The sequence below is a fragment of the Vitis riparia genome, chromosome 7, assembly GCF_004353265.1.
Source record: "Vitis riparia cultivar Riparia Gloire de Montpellier isolate 1030 chromosome 7, EGFV_Vit.rip_1.0, whole genome shotgun sequence".
Taxonomy (NCBI): Eukaryota; Viridiplantae; Streptophyta; class Magnoliopsida; order Vitales; family Vitaceae; genus Vitis; species Vitis riparia.
The window spans coordinates 7,587,473-7,614,484 of record NC_048437.1 but is presented as its reverse complement, the minus strand read 5'-3'; the positions used below and the strand labels follow the sequence as shown (position 1 = coordinate 7,614,484).

At 36.4% G+C, this 27,012-nt stretch overlaps 1 protein-coding gene across 8 annotated transcripts; it reads right to left on the bottom strand.

Moving 5' to 3' along the window:
- Window positions 1–1,371: 1,371 nt before the first annotated feature.
- On the bottom strand, window positions 1,372–26,697 carry LOC117918505 (LRR receptor kinase SERK2-like). 8 transcript variants are annotated; one of them, XM_034835212.1, is made up of 14 exons: window positions 26,451–26,697; window positions 23,740–23,896; window positions 22,618–22,750; window positions 22,355–22,426; window positions 20,890–21,033; window positions 20,293–20,436; window positions 20,131–20,205; window positions 19,911–19,976; window positions 19,525–19,592; window positions 19,254–19,397; window positions 9,656–9,997; window positions 6,212–6,606; window positions 5,267–5,582; window positions 1,372–1,389 (listed from the first exon to the last, which is right to left on the bottom strand). In XM_034835212.1, exons 2-13 carry the CDS (start codon window positions 23,819–23,821, stop codon window positions 5,268–5,270), a joined length of 1,980 nt encoding a protein of 659 aa, XP_034691103.1. In that variant the 5' UTR covers window positions 23,822–23,896; window positions 26,451–26,697; the 3' UTR covers window positions 1,372–1,389; window position 5,267. The 8 variants fall into 8 exon arrangements, with proteins under 8 accessions (XP_034691103.1, XP_034691104.1, XP_034691102.1 ...); XM_034835213.1 differs by lacking the exon at window positions 1,372–1,389 and adding an exon at window positions 4,262–4,607; XM_034835211.1 differs by lacking the exon at window positions 1,372–1,389 and adding an exon at window positions 4,262–4,597.
- Between the last annotated feature and the right edge of the window lie 315 nt (window positions 26,698–27,012).

Here is a 27,012-nt window from a genome sequence, read left to right as displayed (position 1 = left end):
TAATAAAAAATCTTAATAATATTTCATTTTTTATATTTGACATGTTAAATTAAATGATGAAGGGAAATATAAATATATAAATATTTTAAATTTTATTAAATAGTATATTTATAATATTCAAATATAAAGCTATATTTAAAATGAAAAAAATTATAATATTTAATTTTATTTGCATGTCTTTTGTATTTTATTATTTTGAAATTATTATATTAATTAATTTATATTATTTTTTAATTACATTATATAATTATTATAAAATAAATGTAAAAGTGTTTTATACTTTTATACAATAAAAATTTGAAAAAAAAAACTTTATTATTAGTTTTTATTTGTAAATATAATACAATGAAAAAACTTGATAACTTAATGATTAAGCTTCAATTTTTACGCTTGAAAATCTCAGCTTAACTTTCTAACTCACAAAGTTTTTTTCTTCTCACTAACTAATCCTACATAAATAATATGTAGGGATTGTGGGGCATGCAAGAATCATTAAATTGTAAAACTAAAAGCTTATTGGACTTATGACAAATGAGCCAGATGAGCTTCTCATACAGTGATCTAGTTCCCTTAGGAAACGTTATCATTTTGGTACAAAATGATAGATGAGCTTCTCATACAGTGATCTAGTTCCCTTAGGAAACGTTATCATTTTGGTACAAAATGATTTTGTACCATAATTAATATGGCTCTATACCTCATATATGACATGCATTCTTCACATGAGAAACTTCAGAAACCAATTTAATTCTGGCTACCAGGTCCGCGTTCACATACCTTTACCAGTATATACCAAATGCGAGGAAAGACATCAATGAGAATTCAATATTTAGGCTCATTCCATGCAAGGGCTGAGTACTAATGTTCTATATATCCTCCTAATCTTAGCTTGATAGACATGACTACAACTTCCTCAAATGTAAGTAACCAATTGGGTTTGAAATTTGAGAGTGATGGAGGGATCACGGGTGTGTTGATATTCACATGGGACAAGCAACATCCGTGTGACTTCTTTTTCCAAACTGGAGACTTGATAATATATAGAGAAACAAGCCATGGAACCTTAACCTATATATACCTCTCCTGTCCGTCATTTGTCTATCGGGATAACAACTTACAGCTTTTTGATCAACAAACAACCTCAAGCGAAAGAAGTCATGTCTATTGAAGCTCTTGCAATGGCGGGTGCTGACTACATGGAATGTGGGATTGACCTCCAAGGATGGGAGACTGGTGGCTCCACACAGCCACCTCCTTATCTTCTAGTTGAGAACATCCCAGGCACTGAAGCCGGTACGAAGTGCAATGATGATAAGCAAAAGGCGAATGAAGAGAGGGTGAAAGCAAAGATGCGGGAATGGGCTAAAGCTGTTGCTGCCATGAATAGGTCTTTAATGCAATCAGAATTCGGAAATGAGAGATGTATTTTCATAAAGTAATGTACTCAAAGTTATGTTGTGAATATATTTGATTGATGTGAGCAATTCATCCAAACAAACAAAAAGAGAAGTTGCCCACGTCCCATTGAAAACCAAGTTCTGTGTACAACTTTTTCACTTGGCTGGGTCGGGCATTGTGCTGAAGTACGTATTACCATTTTCAGGAAGACCAACTGAACTCAAGTATCATCAAATTCTTGTAAGGGAGAAAAGTTCTACATATTCTAAATGTCCACAGAGACATCATACGAATTCATCTTGTAGTTTGCACTTTGTATTAATAAATTTTCTATTTACGGAGATTTTGAGTGTATATAGTGCATGTGGTATAGCTCGTCACTGATATTATTAGTTTGATACTGAAAAAGGATCAGTCCCCTCTCCCTCCAAATGAATCTCCAGCTGCCCATCCAAACCAGTAACCTTATATCACATGGTTTTTGGGGTTTGGGATCATATTGTACACCCTCTATATAAAACGTTCAAAGAATCAATACCCAAATTTCATCTTCACCTTCTTTGTTTTTGTGTGCATGTAAGAGTATGAACATGTGAACACAAGGTCATTGAGTCAATTCGTTCTTCCTTTACATACTGCCTAACATATCTAACATGGGATTATTGCATGAAGTCTAATGAGAAAAAGGTCTATGATACAAAATGCAAGGACTTGCATTGTTTGAATATGCTCACGCACATACACATACATGAATTCAAAATAAAATTTAGGGAAGAAGTAGAGCAAGAAGAAGAGCTAGGTAGTACCAGAAACCCATTAAAAAATTATCAAGGATCATATGTTTTTTGGTATTTTTTCCACTATATGCTTCATTGAAAAGGCATCATCAATCCAGACATGATGGCAACAAGCCAATTGTGTGTCATTTATCACCTAGCCTTGGTTTCATGGCGACTTTATTGATCACAGCTAGCTGCCATAACGCATGGTACTGCAATTCAAATTTGATTTAGCCTATGCCCAATATTAATTATTTTTTCACATATTTCAATGACTTTAACGTACAATTTTAGCTACAATATTGCCCACATGGGGGAAAGCTGACATCCGTTTGATGAGGGCTCCAACCATGTTCTAATTTGTGATCAATTTATATACATTGATGGAAGATGAATAAGCATATTCTTGTAGGAAAAGCAAGCCAAGAAAAGGCTTACAGTGAATAGACTAATCGTTTTGACATTACTTGTTGAGGGAGAGATACCATGGTATATAGAACAGTCAGGAGAACATATTCAAACTCGTAATTAATATCCTAGTTGCAGCATCACGACAGCGTCGGTAATAGCTGACGTCAAATCAGAACTTGGTAAGAGCTGACATCAAATCAGCTCCATGAGCATGAAAGCATTATTTGATGAGAACAAGATTGCAGTCAAAAGAACGATCACATGATAAATGTTACTTTGAAAGATTTTGCTCCTCTCTCTTTCTTCCATTTGACCATCATGCCAATCCATTGTTCTAGAACTGCATTGAAATTTAACGCTACTTCTAGAACTGCATTGAAATACCGTTAGGGTGCATGAAACCTAAATTTAACGCTACTTCTAGAACTGCATTGAAATTTCTTTTCACAGGCAACACAAGATTTTTAGGGCGCAGAATCCATTGTTCTGACGACTGCTCTATCTCATATATGACATAAGCATTATTAATATGAAAAGTCATGCTGCGAATATATTTGATTGATGTGAGCAATTCATCCAAACAACCAAAAAGAGAAGTTGCCCATTTTACGTCACGTTGAAATACGAGTATATATTAAATTTTCCTCATCGAGATTTCGAGTGTATACAGTGGCATATGGTATAGGCCGTCATTGATATTAAATTTTCCATCCATTGAATCTCCATCTGCCTATCCAAAACAGTAACCATATGTCATATGGTTTTTTGGGGCTTGGGATCATATTGTTCACCCTCCATATCAAATGTTAACTACAACAACTATATCAAAGAATCAATACGCAAATTTCATCTTCGCCTTCATTGTTTTTGTGTGCACGCATATGTGATCATTAAGTCCTTGATTACATGGAATTATCACATTAATGTTACTTTGATAATGTTTTTCAAAAACAATTTTAACCTTTAAAAAAAATGTTTGAAAAAAAATTACGTTTTTAAAAAAATTTAGAAAACATTTTTTAAAATAAAAAATAAAATATTCGAAAAAAAATAAGGAAACATTTTTAAAATTTTAAAAATTACTCACAATACTAAAAAAAATCACTTATAATGTCTTCTAAAGAAAAAATTTAGTAAATGATTTTCTTAAAAATGATTTTAATTAAACAACTTAAAAGTGTGTTTGGTAGTAATTTTAAAAAGTGTTTTAATAATTTCTAATGCTCAAAAAAATTTATCTTTGAGTATTAAAAAAATTAAAAACATTTTCTAAAATCACTATCAAACACATTTAAAGTGCATTTGACAATAATTCTAGAAATTGTTTTTTATTTTTCTAACACTTGAAACATTTTATTTTTTAAGTATTAAAAATACTAAAAATCAAAATCATTGTCAAACGCACTATAAAATACGTTTAATAGTAATTTTAGAAAGTATTTCTAACTTTTTTTAACACTTGAAATTTTTTATTTTTTAAGTACTAAAAAAATGAAAAATACTTTCAAAAATCACAACTAAAACTAAAAGCACTCTTAAAATATAAATATGTCAAACACGTTTTTAATTCCAATATGAATTTATATCATATTAAATGGAGCGATCATCCGTGGACACGTGGTAGATAAATGGAACTACTGGGTTCTCAGCAGCATGACACAACTGGAGAGAAATTCAAGAAACGCCATTGCCCACTGGTGTCATGACTCACAGATATTACAATAGAAATTCAGACCATTTGGAATCACATCTGAGAAATCTTCCAAATAGAGATTAGAGTTCAGGCAAGCTATGACCATTCAAGCTTTGCCGATGGGCAGCGCCTTGAAGAGGTGGCGCATACAGACCTGCAGAAGATACCACAGTATGCATCTTCTAGCCGAGCAAAGACCAAGAGATAAGAGCTGACGGCAATGGTATAGACAAGGCGATATCAGAAAAATGGCAGGTGAAGCAGTGGTTGCTTTCAACGTCTCTCAGCTGCCAATTTGTGGGGTTGAACAAGAAAACTGCAACAACCTAAGCTATGTCAAAATTCACAGAACAGCGGGTTTAGGGGCGGGTGCTTGTACAAGAAGATGTGGTTCTCAACATATAGTTCTAACTCAAAACTGGGCTCAGCTCCCCAGTTTCGACATTTTTGAGCCTGACTTGATGTAACTACAAAATTCACATTTATAGGGCCAGAATTTAGAACCCATAGGTTCACATGAAATGAAATGAAGCCAGGTCATTGAGAATGATAAATAATATTGCTTCTATGTCTAAATCAAAATAAAAATCAATTGGGTAATTTCCCAGTTTAGCAATTGTTCATGATGATTTCATACATGCCTAATAGCCTCTCATCACACAATTGAAATAGCATACCGAAATATTTTGTGGCAAGCAAAAATTCAAAAGGAAATATTCAATATTAACATTGGGGAAAAGCTTCATAATACAAACTACCAGGCCTTAGATTTTGTTTGAGCATTGCTCAAACACACAGAACCACATACACACACAGAATTCTAAATAAAATTTAGCGAAACCAGAAATCCATCAAAAAATATTCAAGACATGGTTCTTTTTCCTGTAATTTTTTAAATAAAATACAATTCGATGGAGACGAAGCTAACCTACTGAAAGAAAATTATATGGCTTTGAAGGGGAATGAGATTGGATTCATCCTTTACCTCATCTTCCACCAGACAATTCAATAGCATCCTGGTGATAGAGTGAATCTTCCCCCCAGTCAAATCTTCTTTGCAGCCGCTCGTACTCCTGTCGACGACTAACTTCCACATGCTGCCATTCTTCCCATCTCTCAGCCAGCCCCTCTCCTTCAAGCATCCGAACCACCTCTGACATTGCTGGACGATCCTCTGGTGATGGTTGTGTACAGAGCAATGCAACTTGGATCATCATCTCCACTTCTTGGATGTCATAGTTCCGATTTAGGTTGCGATCTACAATAGCATCAAGTCTTTTCTCCCTTTCAAGCTTCTTGACCTTCACAAGCAAACATAAAAGTATCAAACTGTAGGGACTAGATATGATAGAAAGAAGGACCAATTATGCCATTTTGAAACATTGTTCATCAAATAATTATATTTCAATTTCCGCAGGATCATATGCACAAGTTTTTCATGTAAAATGCAGTCAGCCAAAATAGTTCAAGAAACTGAAGTTCAATCATTTCTTTCAAGTTTTAAAATGACATTATTCAGATGACTTTGAATATGAGGAAATCTCCACCATGCAGCCAAGCAGAACCCAGTTAAAAATAGGGTACTATTCTATGAAATGGCAGTTACTGTATATACCCATTTTAACTAAGAGTTTCTCATCATGTTTCAAATCAGTTGCACTAAGGAAAATAAATTTACATGTTTTAAGTAATCTGAAACTCAAAACAGAATCATTTCATCTTTATGTGGTTTTCTCAATACACATGGGAACAAATTGTCAGTCGTGCATTTATTACCGATGGTGCAGAAGAGACAGTTGCACTTGAAAATAAATGAAGAATAAAAGTATGCACAGCGAGAGTAACATTCCAATCTAGTGAGGAGGGGAGGGGGGGTGGAAGAACTGCACAGAAGACAAACCAAGATTGTAATTTAACGAGGTTATCTTACATGGTCAAGCAGCAAGACATCATCTTCTTCTTCTAAGCGTGAAAAGTCAATTGCTCGTTGACCTGTTACAAGTTCCAGCAGCATAATCCCATAACCAAAAACATCTGTCCTCTCTGATGACTTCCCTGTGGACAAGTACTCAGGTGCTATGTGGCCCATTGTTCCCCGAACTTGAGTTGTCACGTTGGTCTTTCTCACGTCCACCAACTTTGCCAAGCCAAAGTCCCCAACAACAGCTTCAAAATCTTCATCCAGTAATACGTTAGCAGCCTTAACATCCCGATGAATAATCTTGGGATTGCAATGTTCATGCAGGTATTCTAGTCCACGTGCTGTGCCTAAAGCCACCCGTTTTCTTGTAGGCCAATCTAAAACTGGCTCCCCAGGTTTAACCTCTGCATCAGTGTGAACATTAAAATTAGTCAAACATCATCTAACTCTATTAAAAATAAATAGAGAAAACTAAAGTCCCTAATGATTATAATATGGCCAAACAAATTGTAGCTACAAGTAACATCAGGGCACAGAACTCATCAAGTATAATTTCAATAATATTTTTTGCTTTCCAGAATAAGAGTTACAGCATTAATTGAAATGGTTGATATGGTGCTCGCATAAGGAAAGAATGATCCAGAATCCCTTTTAATGTGCAAATAAGAATATATCAAAAGCACTAAGCAAAAGGGGGATGAATCCCTAGTACATAGTGAGTATACAAAGGGGCCAAAAGGTGAAAAGATACACATCCAAAAGCCACAACAACATTCCCACTACATAGAGCACAATCACTCAATGAAGTCTAGCAAGGATGAAAAACCAGCTTGAAAAACATCTTGAAAAAATTGGCAAGAACAGTGATAAAGTTACAAATAAGGGAATCTTCAAGAGATTGAACTGAGTTTTGCACCCTTTAGAAGAGCTGTTCTCCAAGCCTTTCTTCTGTCCTTGCTCACAAAACTCCCATGTCAACCCATTAGCAACAATCTTACTGAAGAAGGAGGATCCAAGAGATGCCAAAAAGAGAGAACAGAAGCCATAGCCCCATAGCTTTCCCACAAAGAATGAGGAGGTGGACAGTTGATTCTTTTACAGTTTCACAAATAATAATAATGGCCAAAAACCACCTGATCCTTTTGAGCTGATTCAAAGTTAGGATCCTTCCTTCTGCAACCTCCCATGCAAAGAAACCCACTTTTGTAGGACACAAGGAGCTTTAGAGTTCCTCATGGGGAAAATCGCTCCTTCATCCAACTCTCAAAGAATAGAAAGATTTCACTATAACTTTCCCACTTTTACTAACTGTCCAAACCAAATTATCCTCCTCCTTGCTGCACCTTCCTAACACTTGAAGCTTCTAAAGTAACTTCTCAATGCCATCCACTTTCCAGTCTTGGCAATGTCTTAGGTAACGTGGATTCCAACAGACCTAGCAATATGCTACCACTTAAATATAGACTGGCCCAAGCCTCCTTAAAAGTTGCAAAAGAGAAGGAAGAGGGAAAAGGGTCCTTTAAAGGAGAATCATAATACCAAACATCTCATCAAAACTCGACTCTTCTGTCATCGCTTACCAAAATCTTGTCCTAGCCTTTGAAAAACTCCTCATCCTCTTCTTCTCACCTTCCACAAACCAAAATCATACCCTTTCTTCCTAACTTGAGGGCACCATCTTTCTGGCACTTCCCCAAATTATCCCACTATGACCCGTCACCAAAGGATTTCCCTCTCCTAAATATATCTCTAGCATTATTTATCAATAAAGCTTAATTGAAAGCGGACAGCACTTCAATACCAAGACACATCTTCCTTTTCAATGACAACTTCACTAGATATGTTTCTTCAGAAGACCTCCTCCTCCCCACAAGAAAAACCATTCAATTTTTTCACATCTTAATGCCACCACCTTAGGGATAACAAAAAGAGGCATGAAGCAAATAAAAAAACAACTAAGATTACATTTTCGCAAAGTGAGTCTCTCGCCCTTAGAGAGGTATCATCTTTTCCGTAGAGATAACATTCTGAGAAACCTCTCCTCTACCACATCCTAAACAATTGAAGACCTGAAAGGAATTACCAAAGGCAAGTCTAAATAGGTGACAATAAACTTCCCCACCCCACAGCACAGCACAATACTGAAGTAAGCTCCACCACATTAGGGACCTTCCTCACTGGAATTAATTCACCATTGTTCAGATTAACTTCCAATCCAAAGAAGCCTAAAATCATAGAAGAGTCCAACTCATATAGTCAACTAATCCAAATAAGGTTGACAGAAGAGTAATGTGAGGTCATCAAATAGGAGGTGGGAAACCTCCCTTTCCTCCCCGCCTATCTGGAAGCCTGAAATGAAGCCTCCTTCCCTCAATTCTCTCAGGAGAAAACTGAGGGTCTCCATCACCAAAACAAAACAGATAAGGGGATAGGGGTCCCTCTGTCTCAAAGAGATAGGGGTCCCTCTGTCTCAAAGACCTCGTACTCTGAAAAATGCAAGGAGGCAAACCATTTACGAAAAAAGAAAAACTTGTTAAGATGCAAGCCCAAATCCAATCAATCCACTTCTGCACAAATTCCATTTTACACAACACTGCCAAAACAAAAGCTCCAATTTACATTATCATGGGCAATAGGAGTCGTGTCTAAGATGTGTTTCCGGTTTCCCCTCCACAAAATCATTCTGAGTCCAACACCACATTCCCTATCACTTTTTTCAACCTGTTTGCCAAGGAATTTAGCTAAAATCTTATAGTAAGTCACAGCAGTGCTACCAACATGCCAAAGAGAAATCTTCTGGTCAAGGGGCTTTGTCCCTACCTATTTTCAATCTTTCCAGAAATGTATAACAATATAAAGACAAATGCCCTCTCCATTGAAGCTACCACTAAACCACTGCATCGTAAATTTATATTAAAAAACTAAAGCAGAGGCTGTAGAGCTTCAATTAGGAACAAATAGAAAATTGTTTATTAGAAAATTAGACAAGAATAGTAATATTTTCATGATAGACTTAAAAATAATCTCCAGAAAACAAGCAACTTACCCAAGTATTTCCCCACAAACCCCCAACAAAGGATGAGGCAAAGATGGGAGTAGAAACTCAAAGAAATGTTTCATGAAAGAAAACCATCTTGATACTCGAGCTACCTTGCTTGACTCAAATTTTTAATAACCACTAGGGTACTGATGAAGACTAACCTAGATTACCTCGGAGCGTTGGATCCCTGCCTGTATGTGAACACCCCTTCATAATATAAGAACTATCCAACTAAGCACATAAAATCCATATTCCAATACATGACCAAAATAGTAAAGCTAATGCAAACATATTTAGAAACATATATCAGGTAAATAAAACTAAGAATCAAAACAATAAACCTAAATTAAATGATGCCGCAGGACGTAATTCAGAAGTGAAATTTCAGAAAATGTGATTTAGAGAATTAATACCCCGAAGGCGATAAGCCACACTTAGGTTCTGCATAAAGGGATACACCAAAAGGCGTTCTGTTGGTGTTGTGCAAAATCCAATCAGCCGTAATAGATTCCTGTGAACAGCTACACTTATCATCTCCACCTCACGCTGGAAAGCTGCATCTCCACCAGGACTTTCATAATCTGTTAATCGTTTCACAGCAACCTTGGTGTTATCTCCAAGCACTCCCTTATAAACTTTCCCAAAGCCTCCCTGTCCAAGAACATTTTTCTCACTAAAATTTTCTGTAGCTACTTGTAACTCCCTCCATGCAAATCTTCTCAATTGGCCAAATGCAATTCTTCTGTCAACTTCACCTGAAAACAGACAAAAAAATGTCCAGAAAGCAATTTTCCAAGGGAATCAAATTTTTCATCAAAACCTTAAAATTCATATTTAAAAGAGATAAAAGCATAGAACAGATTAATAAGCCCAAGCACTAAAAAAAATCAAGAAAACAATATAAATTATAAGAAACTAGAACATATAATTTGAAGATGATATATAACAGATAAAATTAAACAAAATAGCCCAAAATATTTATAAATCAATTTTAAAGTTAATTGCCTTTCTTTGAAGCTGTCACTTGCTTTTCAATACAGAACTATGGCCTGATCTGTAAATCTCTTCAAACTTTCTGTACTTGTAGGCATCCCAAGATACCATCCAATTGAAAGAAAGTGTTTGAAAATCCAGCAAAAACTTGCTTTGATGCTAATATTACCTAAGAGGAAAAAAGGTAGAAGAAGAAGAAGAAGAAGACGAAAGCATTGTAGCCATTGTGCAGAACAGGTCCCATTTCTAGGGTTCTAGGAAGGGTGGACAGGTGACACACCCAAACTTCAGCCTTTTTTTTTATGGGTAAAGGAATTGTATTAAAAGCACCAAAAAAAACGCCTAAATTATACATGATGCATACAAGGCCAAAAAAAGGAGAGATAGACAAAAAAAACAACACCCTTGCTTTACTTACAACCCAACCAATTTATGAAGTCAAAAAGGGACAAAGAACTAGACCCTAAATGTACCTTAACCCACTCCAAAAACATGTACATAAAGGAGCGTAAAATAGCATGGTCTATTCGTTCAAAGTCTTCAAAGGTTCTTCACTTTCTCTCCTTCCATAAGGTTCAAAATAAGCACAACGGAGCTGCTTTCCAGCCTTCTTTCTTTTCCTCCCAACAAAGGCACCCCACCAACTAATGAGGGCATCCTTGATTAAGGAAGGCATTACCATTATACATCAAAAATAGAAAAAATAAGGTGTCACAACATGATTGTCTTAGGACAATGAAGGGGAATATGATTTGCTGACTCATCTTCACCCTTGCACAAATAACATTTGGTTGCAAAACTCCAACCTCTCCTTTTTAACTGACTCTCATCAGCACCCAAGGATTCCACAACATGCTTGTGGGGAAACCTTTCTAGTAACAATCTACTAAGGAGGAGGAGAAAGATTTGACTCAAAAAGTGTCTCCTTTTGACAACCGCCAAACCATAACATCCTCTACTCCTACTCTGATCACTTGCCCTTGCAACCTTCTAAGCAACCCCTCCACCTCACCTAATTCTCAATCATTTATCTATCTTGTGAACACAGGATTCCAACAACCCATTTGCCCAACCTACTCCCACATCCGATCTACTCAGGCTTCTTTATTAGTGGCTATTGAATACAACTCTAGAAATGTCACAGCCAAAGGTTCCTCCCCACACCACTTATCTTTCCAAAACCTTAGCCTCTTGCCATTTCCCACCCTAAAGTCAATCTTGTTATTGAACCCCTCTCACCCACACCGAATTGCCTTCCAAAGGCCCACCACATAGCCTTTCATTAAAGTTCTAAAACACCAACCCCCCTCTTCCTCCCCATACTTCTCTACAACAACCTGTTTCCAAAAGGAATCATTCTCATCAGCAAATCTCCAACACCACTTCCCAAGGAGGACCTTATTTACAAAAAATATCTTCTTGGCGCCCAAACCCCCTTCCTTTTTATCCAAGTCGACAATTGACCAACTTACAAGATGAGGCCTTCTTTGAAGCTCTCCTCCTCCCCACAAAAAGTACCTTTGGATCTTCTCCAATCTAAGACTTACCTTATGAAGGATCACAAATAAAGACATAAAATATATTGGTAGGTTAAATAAAGTGCTCTTTAATAAAGTCAATCTCCCTCATTTTGACAAATACTGCCTCTTCCACAAAGCAAGTCTTTTCTGAAATCTTTCCTTCACTACATCCCAAGCTTGAACAGATTTGAAAGAAGCTCCAAAAGGGAGGCCCAAATAAGTAGAAGAAAGAGAGCCCACTTTGCACCCCACCATCCTAGCCAAATCCTCTATATTAAAACCTCCCCCCACTAGGATTAACTCACTTTTATCCAAATTAATTTTTAAGCCAAAAATCATCTCAAACCACAAGAATGCTCAACTCAAAGCCTCTTAATGCTCCTTATTTGAGTCACTAAAAATCAGAGTATCATTGGCAAAAAGAAGATGGGGCACCACCCTACCTACACCACCTATCCCTCTAGCCGAGAAACCCTGAATGAAGCCTCCTTCCATAGTCTTCTTCAAAATACAAGAGAGCGCCTCCATTGCCAAAATGAAAAGAAAATGGGAAAGGGTATCTCCCGGTCTCAAACCTCTAGAACTTGCAAAGAAACCAATAGGAGTTCCGTTAATCAAAACTGAAAAACGAGCAAAGGAAATGCACCACCTAACCCCCTTAACCCTAAAGCCCAATTTTTTCCATGAATGCTAATAAGAACTCCTAGTTCACATGGTCATAAATCTTTTCAATGCAAATAAAGTGCTCTCTAACTATAAATCTCTATTGTAAATAAAATACTAAAGCTTAAATACATGATAACTCTGGCCAAGAAAAACCAAAGGTAGAGTTACCACAGCTTTATGGTATTCTGGATAGTCGTTCTCTGAGATTAACTCTAATATGTTTATTTGTTCTTAGATTCAAAGGATTAATTATTTACTAAAGATAAAAAAAATATCTAATTCAAATAAATTAGAATGAAATATAGATGAAAATTTCCTAAATAAACCTATTTAAATTATAGAATAATTATTGATTTTTAATTCAATTAATCAAGATTGGGGGTCCACAATCCAACTTCAAGTATAAATCTTTAGGCAAAACAAGGGTATATAATTTAATAGTCTTAGGATAATCAAAATGCATGGTCTAACGAGATTAACCTAAGTTCCACACCTCAGAGTTGATCTGTATCTTAACTTTTAATATTTTATTCCATTGAATTACCTGATAGATGAATGGACATGGAATCTAGGTTTAGGTCAACAATTTTTAGGCTTTTACCACTTTGTGTAGATTTGTCTTAGGGTAGATAACAATGACAAAAAAATTGATAACTAGAGATCAAGAATTACCAAGAATCCCTAGTATCAAGGAATATGTGATTGTATCATCTCCTAAGTCAAACTAACTTTAAAGGGTATTTTGATTTCAATACTAGTACCCTAACCTCTCATCTGTTCCATTATTAATCCAATTTCACCAATTGTTTCCCTTGGGATCTAACTCTAGGTTTTCATGTTTCACCCCAAGATGATTTTTTAGCCTCTTATAGGCATGTCTTCACATACATAGATCATAAAAGAATAAGAAAGAACCATTCTTGATTTCAAAGAAATTAAAAACAATAATTTATTCAATAATAAAAAGAAGAAAGAAAACAAACCAATAAAAACCTTCAAGGTCTTTTTTTCTCCCCCCAAGAATTGTTAAGTCATCTCTACTCCTAAAAAAAATCAAGAACTACCTAGAAAACCTAAATATCGAGTTTTTATAGTTTCCACCAAAAAACCTAACACGTGGCATGTTCCTATTAGCCACTTATTTTACAAATAATTACCTAAAATGACTAAAAAAATAATAAAATCGTGATTTCTAGTCGTGTAAGGCCCACTTAATGTGGATGAAGTGCCCAAGATGCAATCCCCAAAGTAGAGGAGGCGAAATATCAATGTGGTAGTGTGTGAATTCGAAATTAGGGTCATTTCAAATTGGATTTCGAATTCATAAGTTGAATTTCGAAATCATTTCAAAATGTTCCTTCAGCTCTGCACAATTATCTTCAAACAATCATAACTTCTTTGTTCCAGTTCTGATTTGCATACCGTTTGAAGCGTTAGATTCCTGACTTCCAAAGCTTCGAAACGATATATAACTTGCCTAAAATGGACTTCGAGAAGTGCTCCAAATTTCGCTTCAAAGTCAGAGTACATGTTGTCACCAGATTTTGCGTTCCAAATTTTCATTCAACTTGATGAATTTGCTTCTTGACTCGTTATCCATGTTCGCTTGTCTTTCCTCATAGTCCATGAGTCTTGACTCGTTCATTGCCTCATTTAAACCCTTTTTTGATATTTCCAAATCTAAAGTTATTCAACTTGCACCTTTTTCTTTCCTTAAACCAGACATAAATCTTCAAAATGCAAGTTAAACTCATGTCGGATGATTTGAGTGTCTTACGGTACATAAATCATATTGAATATGTGCCATTAGAGCATATATATTGGCTCCAATCACTCTCCCAACCACTTTTTTTAACCTGTTAGCCAAAACTTTAGCTAAAAACTTATAAAGACCCCCTACTAAACTAATTGGGCAAAAATCCCTCAAATCCTCTACATCCCCTTTCTTAGGAATGAGCACAATAAAAGTGGCATTTAGGCTTCTCTCAAAAAGGCCAAAATGATGAAAATTAACAAAGAAACCATCACTTCAATCTTTACAATGTGACAACAAAATTGCCTAAAGGCCAAGGAGAACCTATCTAGACCCAGAGCCTTATCCCCACGCAAATTAAAAAGAGTTGCAAAGACCTCTTCCTCCAAAAAGGATTCTCCAAGGCTCTTGCTTCTTCATTGTCCAGAACCAAGAAGGGCAACCCATTGATGTTTGGCCTCCAATCAACAATTTTTGACAAAACTCTTTGGAAATCGTTAACCACCTCCTCCTCTGCCTCATCTTCCCTTATCAACCTTCTTCCATTCACTTTGATAGCAACCAAAAAATTCCTTATTCTCCAGGCATTAGCCATCTTGTGAAAAAATTGAGAGTTTTATCACCTTCTTTCAACCACAATTGTCTTGATTTCTGCCTCAAAAAGTCTCTTCCATGCTTGCCCACTTACTGAAATCCTCCACAACCCTTCTTTTAGCCTCCAACTCTTCAAGGGAAAGACCCAAATCTCTTTCTTTGGTGTCCCAGTAACCAATCTAAGAGAAGGCAACCTCTCTGTTGGAGGAAACATTTCCAATCACCTCTGTGTTCTATGTTTTGAGATCTTGCTTCAGTGTCTTTAGCTTGTCGACGAAGATGTGGCTAAATGAGCCATTGAAAGTATAACTCGTCCACCACCTCCTAACCAAATCTTTGAACCCTTCCTCTTTTAGCCACATGCTCTCAAAACTAAAGGGAGTTTTGCCATTTCTAATCCCACATCCATCCAGAAGAATAGAAGCATGATCGGAAGTAGGCTTGGGCAGCAACTTCTGAGAGAGACCATTAAAGTGGCTCTCTCCTGCTAGAGGTAAATCCCTTAAATGGAACTCTTCAATGATCTCTGAGAAATGCTTCATTGTTGAGGAGATTCTTGAGCAATTTCTTCTTTCTCCAGGAAATCTAACCACATTAAAATATCCACCAATGCACCTTAGATCTCTCCACAACCCCCTGGTGTCCCCTAGTTCTGCTCACAACTCCTCCTTATCAGCTCTGCTAACCGGCCCATACACACCAGAGAACACCCAAATAAAATTATCATCACAATTCTTAAACCGCCAAGAGAGACAATGAACACCCATTTCCATCTCTGGAAGCTCCAAAACTCTATTATCCCAAAAAACCAAAATACCCCCATTGACCTCTCAAATCCACAGTTTCCCAATTCAAGAATCTACCTACACCCAGCTTTCTTACTAACATTTCTGACATATGTTGAACCTTAGTCTCCTACAGACAAACTAAGTATGCCCTCTAAGATTTAATGAGAGCTCTAACCATTTTCTACTTATTCACATCATTTAAACCTTTTACATTTCAAGAAAGTAGTATAATATTCATCAACAAAGCTAGCAAAATTCCCCGAAGAACTCCCACTCCTTTTTCCTGTCCTTGAAGATGAATCATAATTGATAGAACACTAAAGCTTGCATAATTTTCTCTCAAATCTAGACCCTGAGGTTCAAACTTTCTTTTTTCCAAGATGAGGGCTTCTACCCTTCTTCCTAGACTCCAATCTCTGAAGTAAAGCCAAAATTTCACTATCAAAACCTTCAATTGGCATTCCCACAAACCTACTAAAGACTAACAATTTACCAAACGAGCCCTTAGTAGGAACCCCCTCAATCAAATCGCCAGTTTCAATGTCGTAATTGATCCTTTCATTGAGATCCTCCTTCTCTATTACTAGCTCAAAGGCTCAAAGGCCCAGGCTCCATTAGAACTCCTCCCAAAGGGGCCCTACTCTTATCCTCCCATCGAACCAACAGCCCTAAAGCTTCATCTAACTAGAACAAAACAAGCGATAGAGGAGTAGAAGAAGAAAGAAGAGAGATTATCCCACCCAAGTGAAGTAAAGGAAAGAAATGACAAACCCGAAAAACGCAAGGCTTCCTCCACTAACGCTTCATCTATGATAGCTGGGCATGGAAGGAACCGCAACCGAAGATCTCTTCTTGAACAACAAGCAAACATCATCCTCATCCTCAACGTAGCTGAGAGAAAGCACGTTAGTTTGTAAAAAGGAGCCTTTCTCTTTTTGTGAGCCAAAACGAGCCTTAGAGGAGCCAAGGTCATTTCTGAATTTAAAGCCCACTCATTCACCAGGTCATCCCGAACTTCCATTACTTTTCACCCAGCCCCCTCCATCAAGGCCCAGAGCATCATGGGCCTTTACAGAAAGGAGAAATCTTTTTTGAGGATTAACTCACTCCTCCAACTAGACAATGGTTAGCAAGTCGACCCAATCCTACTCTCCCAAAGCTGACACAACACCAATGTCTCTCTGCATTGGCTCAGAGAAATTAGGCTACTTCATATCAACAAAACTCCCACCCCCTTAGGGAAACAACATGCATCCATCCTCTTTTTCCAAATAACGAGCCTCCCCTCCTACTCTCACCAACGCACATGATGCAACGCACACTTCAACTCCTACATTCTGTTTTTGTTCTACTTTGCACTGCACCACCACCGACACCCTAAGAGAAAGTTCCCACCAAAGAGGAATGGAAAACACAAATCGCCCACCACAAACTGTAAGCTACTCAGGAAATACAGACCTCTAGTTTTCACCAAGACCCTCACCCACTGTAACTTGCAACAATTAGCGGTGTCTTCATCCACTGCTACAAATCCACCTGAGGCATCCCCAAATTCCTTGAAAAAGCCCTTGTTGCACAAAAAAAGAGGTAAACCCAAAATTTTTACCCAAGTTTCATCCACATGCACTTCTTCTTTTGAGCATCCTATCTCAGAAGATCATTCAGAGAGCCAAAGCTTTTTCTCCTTGTACCAACCATGTCCTTCTTTGAAAATTCTCTCCACCTCCTAGCGAATCTCAAATTCAAACGGGATGAGGGGACCACTTAAAAACATGAGATGTAGCTCTCCTTTCACATGCCAATAAGACTTAGCCCACAATCTTAAGGAAGGAAGAAAAGGGATCTTCCCATTTACCCACTAAGTAGTGCCTTAAGTCCTGCATTTTGCTAAGCACATCGAAACCCCTCCCTCCCTCCCCCCCACCTGAATCCATACAACCTCAGCTACACCCTTTTTGCCATATCTAATTGCATCTGCATAAGAAGACCCTCCAACAAAACCTCTTCCTGAAACTCCCTGAATTGAGGTGGCATCCTTGAAAGCTACAAAGAGACTGTTTATGGATCTTACACCAAGGCTTCAAAGCTTACTAGCGAGCAGCGACCATCCTCCCACCAAACCTCTACCTTCGAGGAACACAAGTGAAAAACGCCTACCCTCCGCTAAACGAACAGAGCAAAAAAGGAAGTTACCTATTGAATTCCTCCTAAGATCCAATAAGAAGCTTTTATCACCTTTAGGGTTCAAAGTATCGGCCAAGTCCAATACAACTCAGTCGAGTCGTATTTGCCTCGACACCTACCACAACGAGACCGATACCAAATACGGTATAATGCACAAACTCGGCACAAAATTGGTAAGACTTGGTTGACTGATCTCAATTTTCGAGTTAACTCGGTCAACTCAGTTAGGTTAAAAAATTTCAAACATTCTCTTTTTCTTTCCAACCACAATAAAATATCACAACATTTTCAAAAAAAATAAAAAAATCAGAGATTCCCTTTTCAAAAGCAAACACCCATGATTCTAAAATTAGAACTTTTAACCCAACAATGAGAAGATCAAAGAAGATGAAGAAGAAAAAACCCAACCCATGACCCATTTAAAAATAAAAAGAGAAACCACTAAAGGATGAGAGAATGATTTAGGATTTACTTACCTGATTTACCTAAAAATCAAGCATTACCAGAGGGTGGAGCTTTGGTGTTGGCTGTGGTGAATCGTCAAGTGGAATGAATCTTTCACCGTCAACGTCGGCAAAGCAACCCCCTCACAATCAATTTGCTCCCCTTCCAGTGTTGGGTCTTGCATAGTTGCAAATTTGCAATTGCAGGTAGTGTCGTCTGTTGTAGGTCTTGATAGCAATGGTGGTGTGCAAGGGTGGGAAATTGGGAACTCAAATTGGTAAAGTAAAAAATGCCTTTTATATGGATTTACATGGATGGTATAAGATATGATTTAATGATAACCTATTGTGAGAATTGAGTCCCTAAAGTAAAATGATATGGATGGTATGGGATGGGATTTAAATGTATTTATATGACAAAGTGAGAATTAAATCCCCAATTCTTAGTATTATCATAAATAACTTTGAGTTAAATGTGACAAAATTTTGTTTTATTAATTTTTTAATCTTATTTAATTATATCTATTTTTTTATAATTTAAATAATACTTTTATAATTTTTTAAAATCTCTAATTATCTTATTTTGCATATCACTCGATACTGAACAAAGAAGCCAAGACCGATATGCATCGGGACCCTCCGAGCCAATGACCGATACCGCGACTTTGAATCATGATCACCTTTAAACCAAGACTTTCTAAACCTACACCTTTCTATAGACTTGCAACAGGACTCAACCTTTTCCAACAACATAGCCAAACTTTTGGCTCGAACCTAATCCAAACCACCAAACCCCTACCTCTCTCTGAGATCTTGCCCAGCAACTTACCTTCCACAAACTTAGTTCAAATCTCAAAGGACTTCAACTCTACAAAGAACCAGTGTTTGCCTTCTGAGACTCTCATTGGTTTTCTCATCCTAATCCAACCTTCAGCCTTTTCGCATGATTTGGTCATACATAAAGTTTGAACTGTGCTTTCACAATCAAACAGGCCCACAAATTATTATTGCACTAAGTATTGCCTCCATATAGACATTTAAATCAGTGTGTTACTAAAAGGATCACAAACCTGCAACATCTACATAAACTTCGCGCTTGTAGCCTCTGCGTGAACTCTTCCACAGAAAACACAGCACAGTTGCAAAAAGAAGAAGACCTATAAGTCCTCCAACAATTCCAACTATCAGTCCAATTTTCGGTTTGTGAGAACCACCTGTCACGAAAAGGAAACCCAGGCTTACCTTGTCAAAGAAAAGGAAAATTCCATGACTGCATTTCAGAAAAATATTTCCATAATTGTAAAGCAGGGTTGTCCCAAATAAGACAGATAATCCTGTCACCTGAATCATTATCAGATGCACAAAGGTGTTGAAAATTTCTGCCACAATTCAACCTATTACCTGTAAAACTGCACCATCAACTCAAATCAATACAAGTTTAATGTTGGCAATTCTGTGTGTGCGCATCTGTGTGGCAATTCTGAGTGTGTGCATCTCTGTGTGTTTACATGTGTATCTGTGCATGCATGTGTGTTTGTGTGTGTGAGAGAGAGAGAGAGAGAGAAACATAGAGGGACAGAGACAGAGACAGAGACAGACAGAGACAGAATGAAGGAAGCAGGGAGAGAACGAGAGAGAGCAACATGGACAGCATAGCAAAATAAATGAAGAATCACAAATTAATATGGTTAATGCCTGAATTAGGAGTTAATAAAGTAAGTTCATACTTGTACTTTGGCACTTGAAATAAATCCTCAGGTATTTGACCACTGAGATCATTTGATGCCAGCTGACTGAAAAGATAGGTTCAGTACTACTGTTAAATAAAAGTGTCTGATTACACAAACATTTAAGTTCCAAAGATTCAATAAATGTCAGCAGCAATTTAATCAGTATAAACATAAATCAAAAGAAAATCTGCATAGGATATGAGATTAGATCATGTACAGATTGATCAAGCTTTGATGAATACTGGAGAGCGACTTAGGTATAGTCCCAGTGAGATTGTTTTGATTCAAAATCCTGATTGCAAGATAAAGCTAATCACACTTCCAACAACGAAATTGTGCAGAGATACATATTTAACATAATGCAGATGGTGTTACTCACAAAAACTGTAGCTTCTTAAGATTACCAAGGTTAGATGGTATTTCACCCGTTAATCTGTTATTTTCCAAATCTAAGGTGGTCAGATTTGACAAATATCCCAACTCTTTTGGTATCTCACCAGTTATGCCATTTCCTTGCAATGTACTGCATAGTGAACACATCTGAGATGTATTAATTAATCAAAAACATAGAAGTAAGAGCACAGGAAGGGTAATAATCCTCTTGCTAGGCTATTGATTAATAAAGGAAATATATTTAACAAAAAGAATGAAACTGAAAATTAAATAATACAAGGTAACCATACAACTATTACTACTAGTTCAGGGCCATCGAGATTTTAGTTTAGCAAATATGAAATAGTTAGAGCTGCAGGTTACATTTCTTTCTCATGCTGAACTCAAAGGATGTACATGATGGAAATAAGAATTTAATATGAGAGGGAAGAACTTTATCCTCGGCAGGCAGCTAGCACCAACAAATGTTTACTTCTGGATTTACTAAACTCACTTTCTGTTCTATGTTTAGGGGTTTCCCGTCTTCCAACAACAAAATTATGCAGAGATATATATCTAACACAATGCAGATGGTGTTACTCACAAATACTGTAGCTTCTTAAGATTACCAAGGGTAGATGGTATTTCACCCATTAATCTGTTATTTCCCAAATCTAACTTTGTTAGATTTGACAAATTTCCCAACTCTTTTGGCATCTCACCAGTTATGTCATTTCCTTGCAATATACTGCATAGTGAACACATCTGACATGTATTAATTAATCAAAAACATAAAAGTAAGAGCATATGAAGGGTCATAATCATCTTGCTAGGTTATTGATTAATAAAGGAAAGATATTTAACAAAAAGTATGTAACTGATAATTAATGAATCCAAGGTAACCATACAACCATTACTACCAGTTCAGGGCCACCAAGATTTTTGTTTAGCAAATATGAAATGGTTAGAGCTGCAGGTCACATTTCTTTCTCATGCTGAACTCAAAGGATGTACATGATGGAAATAAGAATTTAATTTCAGAGTGAAGAACTTTATACTAGGCAGGCAGCTAGCACCTACAAATGTTTACTTCTGGTTTTACTAAACTCACTTTCTGTTCTAAGTTTAGGGGCTTCCCGTCTTCCAACAACAAAATTATGCAGAGATAGTGGAGACGGGGTGGGGCCTATAGCTCAGAGGATTAGAGCACATGGCTACAAACCACAATGTCGGGGGTTCGAATCCCTCCTCACCCATTTCTGCTCTTTCTTTGGAAATATCTGAAACTTCACATGTTCCAAATAAATGATCATTTCTTTGTGAAGCTCAGAGTTTGCTTCCATACTAGAGGTTTGGTGAGTGAAAATCATCGAAGATTGCTTGGCCATGAGCAATGACGAGCAATGTCTCCACCAACAGGCAGTAGTGGTTCAATCAAGTTGAAGGCAGTGAATAGATGAGAGAAAGGTAAATGAAAGTAGGCTGAGATCCTAAGAAGATATGAAAACCTATAATTTAACAATGGTTATAACCACAAATAGAACTGAGTGGTGAAAGAGGTCCCAAGTGGCCAAATTCAAGCAGTTCATTGTGTTCAACTGAGTCAACTACCTTGGGATTATATTCGTTTTAGGAATACCTACCCTAGGTGATCCACTCTAAACTCCTACCAAGGTCTAGAGTTTCAACACTATCCAAGTTTTATTAGGAAAACCAAAAAGAAATACATAAGACACATACCCCAACAATTTTTTTTTTGTCAGGCAAGACACACCAACATATATGTCTTAAAAGAAACCATCAACAATTACCATAAAATAAACATGAGATCTGATGATCATGATATTTTTCGATTTCCAGAATCTTAAAATAATACAGAAAATACATAAATATAAAATTTTACTCCATTTTGAATTATACAAAAGATGACAGTATTCCAGGTAACAATTCTTCTTCATAATTCATAGTTGGGAATTGGAAAAATGAGTCAGGTCAATTAAATGCATCCAGAAATTTAGAAAATAAGATTTAGAGTTCGTAGTAATTTCTCCAATATACTCTATACGTACAGTGTTGAAAGAGTGTTCAGAATTCCAATTTTGGGGGACAACGTTCCAGACAGTTGCATGGATGACAACGTTCTGCAAACAATAATAGATATAAGCATAAACAATACTTAAGTGATTGGGGCAAGTAGAGAACATAGGCTTGGACAATCTACAATCTTTTAGCGCCAAATTCTGTTAGCAACAATGCGTTTGGTGTTACTTGTTAGCATGTTTATCAGTACAGAGGTCAAAACTCAAGCAGAAATAGAGAGAACATAACTTACACAGAAATGACATTATTACTGGGGTCACAAATAACATTGGACCAAGTACATGGGTTAACTTGATTTGGGTTCCAGTCCATGAGCTGTTTGGCGGAGGCATTCAATGAATTCTTTAATGCATAGAGTGCATCTCCTGAAATGGAACATAACAAACATTAGAAGGGGTAGAAGAAAAGGAAAAAAAAATTAAAAAATATATTCAATTGATTGCATCTCATCATACCCAGCTGTCTATCACAATCATCTTTTTACATCTTTTCATCAGACAGGGAGGGAGGAAGGAGAAGAGAGACAGAGAGAGAGACCCCCTATCCACTACATAGATAAATATTGCATACTCCTCTTGTCTGTGTTCAGCTTAGAAAATAGAACTTTGTATTGTTCTAAAAACACAGATCAGTTTGGCATGATCTAAGTAAATCAACCATGGATGATATTATCTTACGAAGATGACTAAATGAAAGGTTTAGAAAGGGGAAGAAAGCCCTATAGTCTTTAAAAGAGAACAAATCAAAATAAAACAACACAAAACAAATAAGCACTAATGATAGAAAACAAATGAATTATAAACAGAGTTCAGGTTCAAATCCCATGGATAATATGGATGGAATATGACAAAGAAAAAGAATATGTTAACTTAGTGGTTAGCTATAAATTATCCCATTCAAGAGTGAGAAAAAGCTTCAGCCGAATAGGGCATGTAAAAAAATTTTCAATTCATTGCTGAGTACCCTAGTTCCAAGATCAACAATCTTTTTCTTATTCAATCCACCTTGAGAAGGGTTAGATCTTAAGAGTTTAGGCATAGTCTGTGACTCATTTGCATAAGTTGACTCTCACTTAGAATGATTACTATTGGCTACGATATCAGAAGTGCAGATAAACAAGTGCAAATAAGATATTTAGGACATAATACCAATTTTTCTAGGAGGATAGAGATAGAGGACACGGTAGTGTCAAATCCTGATTAATTAATATCAAAATTCAATATTCACTAGCCTAGTTTGCATACCTTAGTCTTGTTTCTAAAAATTAATAAATCTAATACAATAGTATTTATAATTTGCATAACCTATATGCTGTCTAATTGAATCAGAATGTCAAATGAGCGCATCACCATACCTTGCGAATCAGACAGTACAAAAGAATGAAAACAAGATAATATCAGGGCTGAAAGGACAATTTCCATCTTCAATGGCATCATTCCCAGTGACCAATGCAATGAATCACCTGGTCCCCACTGAGCACAAGATAGAGTTCCATCCCTACAAAAACATCCCTGCACCAAATTATATGAAAATCAAGAAAGGAAGGTAACAGAGATAAGATCTCCTGCGATAGAACATCATGTATATGTAAATTTATTCGGAAACAGGAAGTGGGAAGAGACAAATCTAGGAGAAAATGGCATGCATGGAACCATCTGGGGGCAAGGATATGTTTCTATGTGAGTGGAATCAGTGGATAAAGAAGCGAGTCAACAACAAGAAGAGAAAAACTTCACAGCCAATGTATCAATATTTTTAACTGTCTTCCTTTAGTGATCAAACACAAGGGTTATATTGCATCCCAACCTCTTTATTATTTCGAAGGAGGTGAGCTATACATGCTAAAAGTAGAAGGAAGGGTATACAGTACTTGCTAGGCGTTTAGGGCTTGGAATTTCCCAAACCAGAGATTTATATTCTCATAGGAAGTGGTTTCACAATTATGAAAACCACTACATACAGAGGAAGTCCAAGAGAGAAGCCTCCAGAGTTCTGCAACCATCATATTCCAGTCACTTTAAGTGGGCATACAAATTCTGTAAATCATGGCATGTTCTTCTTTTACCTTTCATCTCCTCATTGGTTTGGTACTTTTTAAATCCTTCACATCAATGAATATACAATCTCCATAAATCCATGGTTGAGATCAAAATTGTGAAGGCCAAATTGAGGGCACATGATCAAAGGTCAAAAACAAAAAATGGAAACAAGAGTATGGTGCTATTTGGATTGACTTATGATAAACCGAAAAACTCTTTTTTAAGTTCAATAAAAGCTTTTGTACTTATTTGGGTAATTAGGAGCATGTTGCTTCTTATAAATGTCCTTTTTAGGCTTTGAAATGAACTTTTTTCTTGTTTAATGACATTTTTATAATATCAATATTACCCTTTTAATATTATTATAGTTTTAGCTTCATCTTCAATTTCTGGCCAAAGCTAAAAACCAAAGGCTATCCCAAAGAGGGCCTAAAGACAACTTCAAAAGTCCAACAAGTCCCAAACAGCTAAACTGTCATTGACAATTTATTATAATGGATTTGCAGTCATTGGATTGTTTTCTTACCCTCATTTCATTACTAAGGAATCAAGAGAAAAAAATTGAGACTTATATTGTCTCCCCTCTCCTTGTTTCAAATGAATGAAAAACTGAAGGGTTCAATGCCAAACAATACTTTTTAGGTTTATATTAAGTTTTATATATATATACCCTGGACCCCTGGAACCATGCCCCTTATCCCACTTGAACTCCTAAACTAATTTTTGCATTACTTAGCCCCTTTAATTAAATATATGACTTACTCATAGGCCCTCTGTCTACTTTTAATCTATCTCACTAGTAGCAAGCCCCGTCCTTTACTAACTAGGCATGTTCCCATAACATTTTAAATAACTTCTTGACATTGCTTTTAACTATTTTTCAAAGCAAATGGACCTAATTTTCCTCCAAAATAAGCAGCCAACACTATAAATATCTTCTCATTTTCAGCCAAAAATATGCTCATTTGTTGTCAAAAAAATTTAAAGGCGATATCAAGAGGTTAAAATATTTGACATAATGGGGATATACAGTGCAAAATTAGTTTAGGAGCCAAAGTGGCCATTTTTGTTTTTTTAGCTCCTAATTCCTAAATAGAAGATAAAACTGAGTGCCCATTTGGATACACTTCTTGTTTTCTGTTTTTGAAAACAGATAATAGTAACAGCTTCTGTAAAATACAAGAACTCTCAAAGATTTACACTGAAAATGAAATGGTTTTTAAGAACCGATTAGAAATTTTGAGGTATTAAAAAAATTTTACTACCTCAAATCCTAAAATTTTTTAAACTAATTTTTAGACACAAGGGAAGTCTATATTTTTTGTATAAGAGTTTCAACTGTTAATATATAAGTTTCCATTTTCAAAAACAAAAAACAGGAAGACTAAAGTCCACGATTTTGATTTCTTTTCTTTTCTCTCATTTTCTCATATGCCAAATGGTTAAGCTACAAATTTTAGGAAATTAGAAACTGTCTTGCTTAATGTAAAGGTCCCTACTGGATAATTTATTACATATTTCTTGTTTGACATTCAAAGCTGATTCATCAATTTTCCGTTTATGACACTTGCCATAGCCCCTGATAAAAACCTTCCCAAACTCACAAAGCCGATAAACAACACAAATCCCACTACTTAATGTCAAGCAAATAAAAAGCAAAGCAAAGCCAATCAAAGAAAACAAGCCGTCTCATACAGCTCATCAACCTAAGTTCTTAGAAGGGAGAAAAAACACGCGTAACTGTAATTCAACATAGACATAGACTAACTCAAACCAACTACATAAATTGTAAACCCCAAACATACTAAAAAAATGCTAACACCTATCTTTCGCAAAGGGGAAAGAAGATGCTTTCAAGATTCAAAGAATTCTTCCGTTTTGCCACACTTCCACAGCAACCAGACAGAGCTTAAACATAAAGCAAAGCAGAACAGCAAGATCCGAATCAGGAAGAGCAAAATCAAACAACAGGCCAAAAAGATGAAAGGGAATAACAGAAATCAAGGAGGATGTGAAGAAGACGTACCTTTGGGATTAGGGAAAAAAATGGGTAGAAATAATAGTGGTGAAAGGAAGGAAGAAAAGGAAGGGTTGGGGAATTAGAGAAGATTGAGTGGAGACGTGAAATTGGGAGGGAATCCAGAAGAAGATTGTGTTGCTTTGCCGGTATTCAGAGAAGAAGATGTAATCATTGCGATCTGTTTGGGGAGACGGCGCTCTTAAGTATAGTGTGGTCGCCCTCCATTATCACCATGCCTCACTGTTTTCCAACTCCACCTTTTTACAGTTTCCCACACAGCCACACAGGTCAACTCTCACTTCCTTCGTTGTCTTTCCGCCTATCACCGCCCCCCACCGTTTCTATGGATTTTTTATAATTTTAAGGTGAATTTAAAATTAAATTTTTAAAATACAATACAATGAAAACTATTTCCTAATCTACGGCAATTTTTTATCACTTTTAAATATGTATCTTGAAAAGACATTTTATATCATTTTTATATCGATAACACACGTTAAAAAATTTTAAATTTATATTAAAAGTGTCTTTTCAATATACACCTTTTATAATTTTATAAAATCGAATT

Excerpts from the sequence above, each read along its gene's own strand:
- LOC117918505 (XM_034835212.1), bottom strand. The coding sequence starts at position 23,821 with ATGATGCCATTGAAGATGGAAATTGTCCTTTCAGCCCTGATATTATCT. Across the intron at positions 19,977-20,130 it reads CATCAAAGCTTGATCAATCT|TCAGCTGGCATCAAATGATC; the intron begins GTACATGATCTA and ends CTATCTTTTCAG. Across the intron at positions 19,593-19,910 it reads TTTCAAGTGCCAAAGTACAA|TTTTACAGGTAATAGGTTGA; the intron begins GTATGAACTTAC and ends TTGATGGTGCAG.